General features: G+C 42.4%; 1 protein-coding gene across 8 annotated transcripts in view; it reads right to left on the reverse strand.

Annotated features, from left to right (window-relative positions):
* Positions 1 to 266: 266 nt before the first annotated feature.
* Positions 267 to 12141, reverse strand: part of CADM1 (cell adhesion molecule 1) — a 176486-nt gene continuing 164611 nt past the window's right edge. For all 8 annotated transcript variants that reach the window (XM_084495648.1, XM_084495647.1, XM_084495645.1 and 5 more), the window contains 2 exons: positions 3850 to 3981; positions 267 to 2849 (listed from right to left, as the gene is read on the reverse strand). In XM_084495648.1, the coding sequence (XP_084351774.1) occupies positions 2731 to 2849; positions 3850 to 3981 (251 nt within the window). In that variant the 3' untranslated portion in view covers positions 267 to 2730. The remainder of the gene's footprint in view (positions 2850 to 3849; positions 3982 to 12141) is intronic.

The raw sequence follows: 12141 nt of genomic DNA on the forward strand, positions 1-12141 counted from the left end.
TGATTTCTTAAAGGAGTAAAACTCTTGTAAAGAGCAAGGCTCCCTTCTCAGACTTGTGGCAGACACTGGAAGGGAGCATCAGCAAGGGTTTACGGGTCACCCCAGGGCTCTTGCCCAACATACCATGGGAAGTTTACCAACGCCGACCTTTTCCACAGCGCTCCCTCTGGCTCGGACCGGCCCCGTCCTTGCCCCCGCACCTCCGCCGTGACCACGGCCTCCAGAGCAGTGGGAGATAAAGAGCGCAGAATGAGAAGTGAAGATAGTTTTGTAACATTAATTTTTTTTTATTAAGAAGACAGATATTTTATAGTACTTCTTTTTCTTTGTAAAAATGGTATACATGAACCAATACAAAATGTGAATGGGAACATATGGATATGTATTTTCTTACATTGTAACATCTTCCATGGACACCTTAAAACAGAACTGGCCTAAGGGGAAAAAATAAAAAGGCTGGGTGAACAAAGAACAAGGTTGTTTAGCATCAGTCACGCATCCTTCATTTGTAATACTCCTTTAAACAAGTTTGTTCTTTCTCCACACTTAAAAATCCTAATGACCTAAAGCTGTACAAAGTAATACTCAACAATACATTTCAAACAGTGCACTGTATACTGAAGAAAAAATACATAAACCAATATACAACTAAAATTCGTAATTTCCTGTTTTTTTACTCTTTTTTTTTTTTCCAATGTGTGGGGCCGAAATTTTGCAATCTACCTGAGACGGAAAACACCAATCAAAACACATGAACCTGAGACATGTCAACATTTTAAGTCAAAGTTACATCGGTAACACTGCACTACTGTACACTTTCAAAACAAAGATGGGCTGTTCAAAAACAGGATGCCAATTCCGTGATCAATGAGTAAAAAAGCCCCCCCGAACTCTAACATGCTGAATGCTTCTCACCATGGTGTGATTTGGCAATGGTGCTGAAGGCTCAGAAAAGAGCTGCGCTCCACAAAATTTGCTCAGAAAAAAGCTATTCCTGTGAGTTTCTTTTTCTTGTATAAAGGGGAAAGACAGACTACTGCTTGAGAATGGGCTTGTCTGCTCTCATGCCGTCCCATTCCCAACAGACTCCTGCGTCATAATGGTTCTGCCAAAAACAATTAAAAAAAACACACACAAAAATGATCCTCCCAACCCCCTAAAAAAAAGTTGACGCTAAGATTAATGTTTCCCTTAAATAAATCAGCATACATGTTCCACATAAACACAGTAAAAAAAAGTATCTCTCAAAATCCAAGATTACTCACCAAAAACAAGTCAGCATATATAATTTTAAAACCGTCTTCTCATTGTGATTTGCTATCTGTCACAATTCTAATTTACCTAAATTCTTCTTTTTTACCTATGGCTTTATAAGTCAGTTAGCACACTAATTTTTAATGCAAATTCCCACGTTTTACTTATCTGATAAAAAAAAGGCAGTTGCACCTGTCCAGTTGCTCCAGGTTTCGGATCTAACACATGCGGAAGGTGAGGTGTTGTCAGTCGCTGTGCCCCACGGCTGCTGCCGTGCAGGGACAGGGACAGGGGTGCGTGGCTGGCAGCTTTGAGGCAGGAGCAGGGGTGGGAGGCAGCCGGGCATCGGTCAGCACAGCCCGGCCCTGGCTGCCTGCACCCGGACCAGGCTGGGGGCCGGGAGCTCGCAGCTCCCAAAGGACAAATGCGCCTGAGCACCGGTCCCTGCTGCCTTCCCTGGCACAGGGCAAACAGAGGGGAAAAGAATACAAAAACCGTTCGTTTGCAGCCTTCTGCTCCCCAGGGGGGGGCTTTTCCTTTTCTAGCAATTTAGGGAGAAGTCAGGCCAATCGGGACAGCGCGACAGAACGGTTTGCAACAAAAATAAGCCCAGAGAAATCCCACCTCTGCCCCTCTGCGGACCAGATCCTGCCACCCTGGAGCCACCTGGGCGGCAGGAGGAGCCCTGGCTGGGAGCAGGACACGGGCACGGGCACATGGGTTGGGGCCACGTCGCGACACATCGGGCACACGGACCCCGGTGTCACACTGCTCCGCAGCCGGGCAGCGCGTTTTCTGGGTTGCAGGCTATTTTCTAGTCTCCACCATCTAAAGCATTTGAATCATGGGCAGCCACAAACAGGTTCTCATTGTTTGTTTATCCAAGCCTTTACGACAATAGAGAAAATGGAATATGGGTACACTGAATTGCAAACTATGAGATCTAAAATGTGCTGGTTCTCCTCCGATGAGACCGAGTTCCAAACAGAAAACAGTGAGGATAAAAAGAAAGAAAAATACCTTAAAAAGAAACCAACCTATTCCAAGGGGTCCCAGCAGGCAACTCCAGAAACAGAGGACAAAAGGGGAAACAAAGAACCACAGAAATCCGAAGGGAACTAACGCACAGAAGCCCCTCTTCTTCCCAGCCTCCCCCCCAACCCAAACAAACAGAAATAAAACAAGGCACAGAATCTTCTGCAAATGACTTCACTAAACTAAATCCAAGCCGGACTTGGCCAAAAAAATAAAACCCAAACAAATTGAGGTGTCAAACAGCAGAGTGTACTTTACGAAGAATATTTTTACACAGCAAATCCCGGACCCTCCCAGTCTCACAACTCTCCACCCATTTGCGTTTTTCTTTAAAAAAAAAGACACAAGCTGGTTGCAACTTCCAATATCACTGTCTCTTTAGCGTTTAAATAGGGCCAGTAACCGTCCACGGTTGGACACCTCATTGAAACCAAGGCTGCTCTAGATGAAGTACTCTTTCTTTTCTTCAGAGTTGTTTTGTCCTCCTTCTGCATTGATGATAGCTGTGTCTGCGTCGGCTGCATCGTCTGCTCCTTTGGCTTCATGAGTGAAGTATGTACCTGAAAGCGAAGCGGCAAGGTCTGTGACATCGCGAGCAAGAGAGCGACAAAGCCACGAGCAGGAGGGGAAATCAATGCCACAGGAAAGAAACGGAGCCTGAGAGCAGGTCCCACGCAGCTGTGGCTCGGGACTGTGCAGCTGTGATGTTACCAGGGAGCACAACACCACAGACCCCACGGCACGGGGACAGAGTTATCTCCAGTCCTGCCTGAGGCACCCAGATGTGCAACTCCTTCAAGAGGAGCTGGGCATTTTTAACCTGCATTTCCCATGGAAGTGCAAGCAGAGGGCACAGGAAAGCAGTGCCAGGGCAAGCAGTGGGGCTGATGCTGCCCCACGTCCCACCGCAGCGTTCCCTGTCACCAGCCGCTGGCTGGGCAGTCACGTCCCCATGCAGACGTGATGGTGTGCTGTTCTCCATGGTGTTGTAGTACAGAGAAGAAACTAGGTCACACAGTGATTTTACCCTTCAAATGTCAGTAAAATTGTGTTTTAAACACTTAAAGGAAAGGCATCTTTCATCTTCCTGTTCTCTCTCCCCTAATGTGCCTTGTTGTTTTTTTTTTCTCACTGCTTTCTCCTCTCTTCTCTGCATTATTCCTTCCACCCTGGCGGGGGTCTCAACCAGCTCGTCATTATTCTGACAGCTTTCCCCAAATCCACTAAATAAAAGCTGCTAACAGAGAATCCTTTTGTGCAAACACCTGCCCGTATACACAGGGACTGGAATGGTCACGTCACTGTGGGTGGGTTCAGCCTTACTCTGGAAGTTGTAACAAGCTCCCAGGATGGACATCTATATTTTACAATGTAAACCACAAAACCAAGACACTGGCATGTATGTACCAGCTCAGGTCAATTAGGTTTTGTAGTAAGACTTCCAAATTTCAGTTTTAGCCTGTGTTCGGAGTACACCTAGAGTGGCAGTGCTGACTGCAAGCTTCAGAAGTGACAGCTGTACCAAGTCCATTCATTTTTCAGTTTCAGTCTTTGCCTTACCTTTATGCCTTGCAAAATATCGCCCTAAAATGATGAGCAGGCAAAGCATGGCAAATACGACCACGGCCACAACACCACCGACGACTGCATGGTCCACGCTCCTTATTGACCCCTCCTCACCTGCACGAGAATCTGTTGAGATTAGAAGAGGAATAAGAATTCGGGACTTATTACGACACAATCCGAAGGTTTTGGCTGCAGCTGCCCTCAGGATTGGAAAAGCCACCCTTTTGCTTTCCAAAGGAAAAGGGATAAAGCATCAAGCTATCTCGACAGATGAGTTCAGGCAGAGGAGCAAGCGGGCTGCCCGAGGCTGAACTGATCTGGCCGATCAACTTGCAAGGTATCGTCCGCTATAAGCAGCAGCACTACTGCTATGCACGGGGAAGACAGCTAGGATAGGGAATGGGAGAGGAGAGGAGATGTGGAATCATTGGTGGACATGTGTTTTTGGAAATTTCCCTAGAACACTCCCCAAAATTTCAATCCTCCTGGGGAGCAGGGGGGCACAGAGAATAGCAGTAGAATGCTATATGGAAATACGCATCATTAGCTTTAGAGAAACATCATTAAACAAGTGCCCTGGTGACACATTTTAATATCAGCCCCAAAACCTCTACAACCACAAAACAATCAACCAAGCTTTGTAAATGTGTTTGCAGCCGTCTTCTCCCCCAACCCAAGAACTCAAAGATTACATAATTAAGCACGACCTTTTCTATTCATTACAGTTCATGACGTCCTAAGATGCAAAACTCTTAACCCAAACTATAAAAACCTCTTCAAAAGCAGACAGTAAGCAATAATTGTGCATTGCCTCCAACTGCTTTATTTTATTTATTAAACACCTCACCACGCAATTAGTTTTCTTTTATAAGCATCTCTCCCTTAGGATGCCGTCACTGGGAGAGGAATGACTTATTTGGCTGAGGAACAACTCTGAAATGAACCCAGAATGAGCTATGGCCATGTAAAAAGAATGTATAGCAGTGTAAACAATTTTAATTTAAGAACACAGCTACATCAACCCTTGCTGCAATTCTAATGGCAACTGAGATTTATAACATAGTAAAAAACAATTATTCTCCCGTTGATTAATACATTAACATTTTGGAATAGAAGCTAAACCATTGTCTCTATTTATTTATTTATTTATTTTTTATTGAGTCAAGCGCGACACCTCCATTAAAATGATTTACTAGCCATACCTTACAATTTAAGCATAGCAGCAACAGAAACGGTAAAAATCTTTTAACTTTACATGATTTGTGAAGTCATATGTGAAGGATTTACCATTTAAATCTTTCACTACAAGAAGCACATGGCCTATAAATCTGCCCTGCATGCAGTTGCCCAGACACCTAAGAGAAATGCATTTTACTAGGAAGACTGAGAGTGCAAATTCAAGTCAATTTTTAAGAAAGATTTATCCCTGTCTCTCTCCAAAGAACAGAGCAAATCTCTGAAGCCTCCACCTCTAATAATATTTGAAGTTTATCGATCAAGCGTACAGATCCGTGACAGCTAAAGGTAATGGTGCTCTTTTGAGCTGAAACCTGATACAATGCTTTCAAGCAGGAGCCCAGGATTTACACTTTCTATCGATATTTCCAATTCTGTTCTAAGATTAAGTACTAAGGGATGTAAGTAAATAACTCGTGACTGAGACTGTATAGTACGCTTTAATTAAAACAATTTAAGAAAAAAACGTAGAGCATTTCTTCAAGTAACTTTAAAAAGTAGCAGCTTTGGCATAGGCAGTGGGATGCCTGGGTTTAATTTTGCCAAGGTTTGGTGCATATTAAGGGAGAAAACAAAATAGTACCTATTAGCACCACAATGAGAGAAGTCCTTTCAGCAACTTATCTAACAAGCTAAACTAAGTGTGGCAAAAAATATACCACTGTAAATCAGAAGCGTTTGCTTCCACATCATCTAAAGTCAGGTCATTTAACTGCGGTAGGAACACACCAGGGAAATCTGAAAGCATATTAAAACCTGGTGTTCAGTAAAGTGCATACCAACGGCACACACATCATGGGCAAATTATTTTGTAGAAATTCACGATTAGAAAAAATGAGATACAAAAAGTGAAACATAAACTTCCCTCTTACGTTGTAATGACAAAGTGCACTCAAAGGACAAAACCTAATTGCAAAACAACCCATAAAATATCTTACTCTGTTGAAAAGGCATACACACAGCTCTCTCAATGAGGAGAATTAACTGATCTTGAACTGTCGACAGTTCCACATCCAATGAAAATTACTGTCTTTGAAGTCAATTATTCCCAGCTTTCTGATGAAGAAAAATAACAGTAAGTATTTAAGAAAATGGTGCATGTCCTGGAACCACTACGCAAGGATTTCTAGTTGCTGTGGCAAACTGCCAGAACCAGCAGCCTCTAAGAAGGTACTTTTTTTTTTTTCTTCTTTTTCTAAATAATCTTCAGTAGGAACAGACTGTATCATAAGCACTTCCCAGCATTTGCTGCTTTGGCAAGAAGCAGAATATCCCTGCTTGTTGATGGGAAAGATGCCCATGAAAGCACTGCAGCGTGCCAAGTAGACCGCCTCACTTGGGAAGAGACACTGTTGTCTGTCTGGAATAGCAGCTAGGGGAAAACCAGAGGACCAGGGAGTTCTAGGTAGCAAGCACTAGCACTCAAACTGAAGTCTCCTCGTTGCAGCTTTGGACAAGTTGCTGCTGCAGACGTGCTGCACGCTGCTTTACCAAGGTGACAAACACGTCTGTTTGTCGGCACAGCGCCTGGCAGCACGCGGGGCTGACCTCCCTCCTTGGCAGGTACCGAGCACCAAGGTATGAGAGGCTGCACTGAAGGCAAGAGGGAAGCATCCCAAGCTGCAGGACGAATGTCTTATTGGCCTTTGGAACAGCCGAGCAGAATAAATGCACTGAGTTATGGCCCTATAATGTGTCTGGAGGAGGATTTTGCATCGAGGTGCATTTTTTTTTTTCTTAATCAACATAATTAAGAGAGTTCTGCAGCCATGAAACCTGAACACCAGTTGGTGCACCTCATCCTTGCAACACCAGCCTCAAGGTGGTTATACTGAATTTGCAGAGCTGCAGAGAATCAGGCCACTGTTACTTGGAGGGCTGTGCTAAAGCCTTACGCTTGACAGATCCTTTGCAGTTTCTACTCAATTTGCAATTAAGTCAAGAGCAAGGAGTCAGCATTTCCTTGAGAAGGGACAGTTCCGGCCAGAAGAGTTTATTAATTATGAGTTCTTCTACTGGGACATGCACAGCTATTTTCCTGAAGTATTTCTGTTAAAAACATAGCAAAGTGCAAACTGCAAGCTTGTTTTATTAGGTACTCTGCTAAATACCTTTGTCTTCAAGTTTACATACAAAGTAAAAATTAACTACATGCTGAGGATGTCTAGTGGTTGCAAACCATCTGATACCCGAGTCTGTGAGGCGGCTGACAGTGTACTTTTGACTTTAAAGATAACATATTTATGTTTATATATTAATTATCAAAGTGAAAGGAATGGCTCTTCATCTCTAATTGCAAATGTTCTGGATGAAACAGGCTGGAGCTCTGTTTAAAAATAAATATGCCATATTTAGAGGCACTAAAACACTTGTACTTATCAAAATTAAATCCTCTTCCTGTCTTTTCTCTGTTGCATCAATTTGTTCTCCAAATAAAATAGGTAAAAAATCAATTTTTAAAAACTGAAGCCTACTGCTGAAATGAAGAAAACCATTGCTTTCCTCTTCTTAAACATAAAATTAAGAACACGATAGTAGAAATCCTTAGGAGTCCATATGCTCTGAGGCTCACAGGGGTTTCTACTTCTTTGCTTTTGCATTTTCAGGATGGTGCTTGCCATACAAGCTCACCTGCCTAGGCACCACCTGCACCAAGTCAGCAGGTTGCCGCAGGAACTACTTGAAGCTTCGGGATAACACGGCCAGAAATTTTTGCAGGTCCTGCAGGCAAGCTGGTTCCTTTGACCTGTGCTTCTGCAGCGTGTTTATGAGTGGGATTTTCCAGAAGACCTTGCCTGGTGGCAGTACTGTTTCTGTTTAGTTCCTTAACTCTCCAAAGGTGATGATTTTTGTCAGCTTTCCTCCTCTTGTCCTTCCATCCTCATCTGCTTCAGCTGTCCCTCTTTCCTAGCTCTTCCACTGCCCACTTTTAATAACCGACTGCCTTCTGTAATGCTGACCCCCTATCCCCACCAGAACAGCCACAAAAAAGAGCCTCTGAAGAACCTGGGAGCCCAGGGTCTGCAGTGCCCATGGCAAGGCCATGCCAACACCACTGTTACACCTTTCCTGTGGCTAGGTGTTTTTCTTTCAACATCCCATCTAAGCCCTGTCTGCTTCAGTTCAGCCCCGTGGTGCCTAGCACAGTGGCTGCTACCCAGCGTGAACAAAATTCTGCCTATGAACGTGGAAGGCAACACAAAGCCGGCAGCTGAGAGCTGCCCCTCGACAGACCCCATCTCCAGCAATCCTGGACACCACTATGGGCAAATCGATCTGTATGCCGCAAGCAACAGACCTGCTTAATTTTCTGTAAGCACCTCGCTTCAGAATATTCTCACGCGAGGTGGGAACGCAGCCAGCCTTCCAATATGCTTGCTAACCCCTGTAACAGGGACGTGAGCCTGCAGCTGCTCCAGCCAGGCTTCTCAGACAGCAGCTGCTGCAGCAGGAGCCTGGCACTGAACCGCGCGCCCCTGTCCCAGCCCTTCCCCTGGCAGAGGGGGCTCTGGGGAAGAAGGGGGCTTACTCCAGCAGCAACGCTGGAGATGGGTAATTATTTCATCCTGAATAAGCATCAATAATTGGCATCACTCATTATTTCTTTGGTAATAAAAAAAAATGTTGCGACTATGGAGCAGACAATAATTCTCCGAATTTCCACCAAGACAGACAAACTTGACCTTAAAAACTGGAATCTGCTTTGAAATGCTTTCTCCAATTCACAAAATCTATTCCTGCTTCATATCTATGATTAAAAAAAGAAATCACAACTTTATTACTGAAGAGGGAACAGACTAGATGGCAGCAACTGACAAAATGCCACATTATTTGCTAATCCTAATATGTTATTCTTCCTTAAGATTTGCTTCTCTCAGCACCAATTCAATTATAGATGCTACAAATCCTTCTGACATTTAATTCCCTCTTGTCAGAGAGTAGTAAATGTATACATGCAGAGCTTTCCCATTAAGATGTTAATATATATTGGAGCATGCTGGCCTTTAAATCGAATAGTCAGAATTTTTCTGCTATGGCTTTGTTTCTGTTTTGCTTGTGTTTTCTTGAGAGTGAGAGTGGAAGGAAGGGGGATACGCAGGAAGGAAAGAAAAAAGTCAACATACAGACATTTGCAGCATGTTGTGAACAACATGCACAACTACTTTGCTACTCTGCAGCTACTCTACACCTCAGCTAAACCAAATTCCATAGGGTGGTGTTTTGCATTATATCAAAGCACCTTAAAGGAAAACTGCAGTGATAATGTTACAGTCCACTTAGGACAACTTGATATACACAGAAAAAAAAATCAATATATATATATTTTTAACTACTGTGTTGCTCCCTTGAGAGAATGGTATGATTGTGTCCTGCATTAGGGGGATGCCATAATTTTATCTAACATAGCATCGAACTTCTCTGCATGAGATGCAGCACAGTATACAGCAGCAGAGAGCACTGTAGTCGCATTTAGAATTGTGGCCAATAAGAAACTTTGGTAGCTTTAAATTAATTTTGTTTATTATTTTAACCAACTGCTACTTGAATCAACAAAAAGAAATCATAGCACTTCAAAAAACAAACAAAAAAAACCAAAAAAACCTGAAGTTTTCCTTTAAACAGAAAGTGTAATTCACGAAACACTACACACAGAGAAAGTAAACGCACTTTTGGACTGGTTCCTATTTGACACCCTACTAACTCATGTAATTTAAAATTTTTAGAGTCCTGAGCCAATCTGATTAAAGATGTAGCAGCACACCCACAGCAGACTCCGGGCTGCACAACTTCAGTTCACATTGCTCACCTTTTTCTTGGCTAAAGGACAAACCCACACTGGTCTCAGTTTTACCTCCCGGCAGGACAAAGGCAGATGACAACAATGACAGCCATCAGCCCCAGTAGCTGATCACCGAAAATGACTCAGGGAAGTGGTAACAAGGAACTCAAAGGAGATGTTTATGCTGCTAATTTCCCTTGTAAATATTCTCAGCTGACATTCACATTTTAAACCCATAGAATCTTACTTGTTATGTATTTATTTTTGTGCAAGGGGAGATGCTTTAAAATAAGCGTGTTAATGATCTCAAATTCTCTAATATTTTTTCAGAAGTAATTGTTTAAAAATAGATCACTTACTGCAGCCTCAAGAGTATGAAAAAGGCTGGCAGATTTTAATGGTAATATCCTAATAATGTGGGTTAAGCAACTACAGCAAGTTTTAGCATATGGAAGACTTTTCTCCTCCCAACCACTCCATAAAAAGGTTCCATTAAATTCTGTTTTTAATGAGGCTTTATATATATATATATATGCATACATGCACATTCACGTGTATTCCTGCTCTTGCTTTTTATACGTGGCAACATCTCAAGATTAAGAGAAAGGACTAGATCAGATCTGACTGACTCCACTAGCTAGTATTTTAAATATCAATTACATTGGAGTTAAAAGCTTTGGACCTACAAGGAATGAATCACTTTATTGCTAAAGCCTGCAGAAGAGGTGAAAAACTCCCAAGTGACTTGACTTCAGTCTCACCAGCAGCACAGAAGGTCTGCGGGTCACCTCCAGCACAGAGCCAGTCGCTCACATTTCCCACTAGCACAATTTCTGCTATTATTATTGCTTTGAACGGTGTATCTCGCTGTTTTCCCAGTGTGTTCCAGCACTGCTTCTGATTAATTGATAGAGTTCTTCACCAACATATAGTATAGGTATTAATTTTGGCATATTTGGATTTATGGCTGCGCTCCCACAAGAATGTCTCTTTTATTCTTGGTGAAAATTAATTTCAAGCTACTGATGTAGCACAACATGGGTTGAATTTGTGTGCACGTATGTACATGTATACAACGTACATATAAATAGCTGCAGTGCTTCCTAGATGCAATATCTGCATCACGTTAGGGAAAAGAAGACCTAAATCAATTTCTTTCAAGAATTCCTAACTTACCAATCTTTTCTTCTTCCTGTTAAGTTTATGGCACAATTAAAACACCAACATGATTCAGGCTTCCACACTTCTCTACTGGTCATGATTTAGGTGCAATGACCTTAAGTCACTCATGCACTTCTGAAATATTAATAAACCAACTATTCCTCTTTCCTAATACGAAGAAAACTTAAAAGGAAGTTAGCACTAACGTTTTGCCACTGAATTTTATTTTGATGAATAGCTGGTTAGTCCTTTTGTAGAATGGAGTTTTTGACATCATGGAACATGACTAAAATTTGGGGTGGGCAGGCAGGGGTGCTGGTGGGCAGAGCAGGGGGAAGAACAGGCTGTCATTATTTCAGAAACACTTTAAAGTCTTCATCTACAATCTGGGAGGACAGTAATCACTACCTGCATGACAGGATGAACAATAATATTATTCATTACTATAGTCCAGCATTAAGTGTGCTACCCCTACTCTAATTTATTGATGGACTGTTAAAGAGTAGTGTTAACCTGTTCGTCGTATTGTAATTGAATTTTGTCTAATTTATGCTAGAGAAATTCAAGGAGTTCATCCTTCTTCAATCAATAAGCTCCTCTTCAGTGACCCATTTCAAGATCGCTTCATAAAAAATAATGCATTTTGTTTTAATAAATTTAATCACTATGACAGGTGCTCAATGTTTATTGGTTGTTTCTTCAGACTTCTCTCTGCTAGAAAATGGAGCCACACTTACAATCAATAGTAATTGATTAATCAGCATCCCCCTTGAACAAAGGTGCTAATCAGGTTTTGATTAGTTAATCAAACCAGATGTAAAGGCTACACAGGTCTTTCTTGATTGTTCAATGTTGTACAAGATGTGTATCAACACTACTGAGCAAAACAAGAAGACCAGAATGCACCTGAGGGGACTGAAAATACCCAGGTATGGAATTAGATTAACTGGATTATTGCAATCGTAGCACACAGCAGCATAGATATTTATATATGTTTGTGTGTGTACACATACATACACACCGATACGTAGCAGTTTGGACTGGTGATACACAGCACTGCAGGGAACGTCTCTGTAACACCACTAGGTTGAAAAAGCGCTGCGGTAGAG

Source organism: Aythya ferina, assembly GCF_964211825.1.
Source record: "Aythya ferina genome assembly, chromosome: 22".
NCBI classification, from domain to species: Eukaryota; Metazoa; Chordata; class Aves; order Anseriformes; family Anatidae; genus Aythya; species Aythya ferina.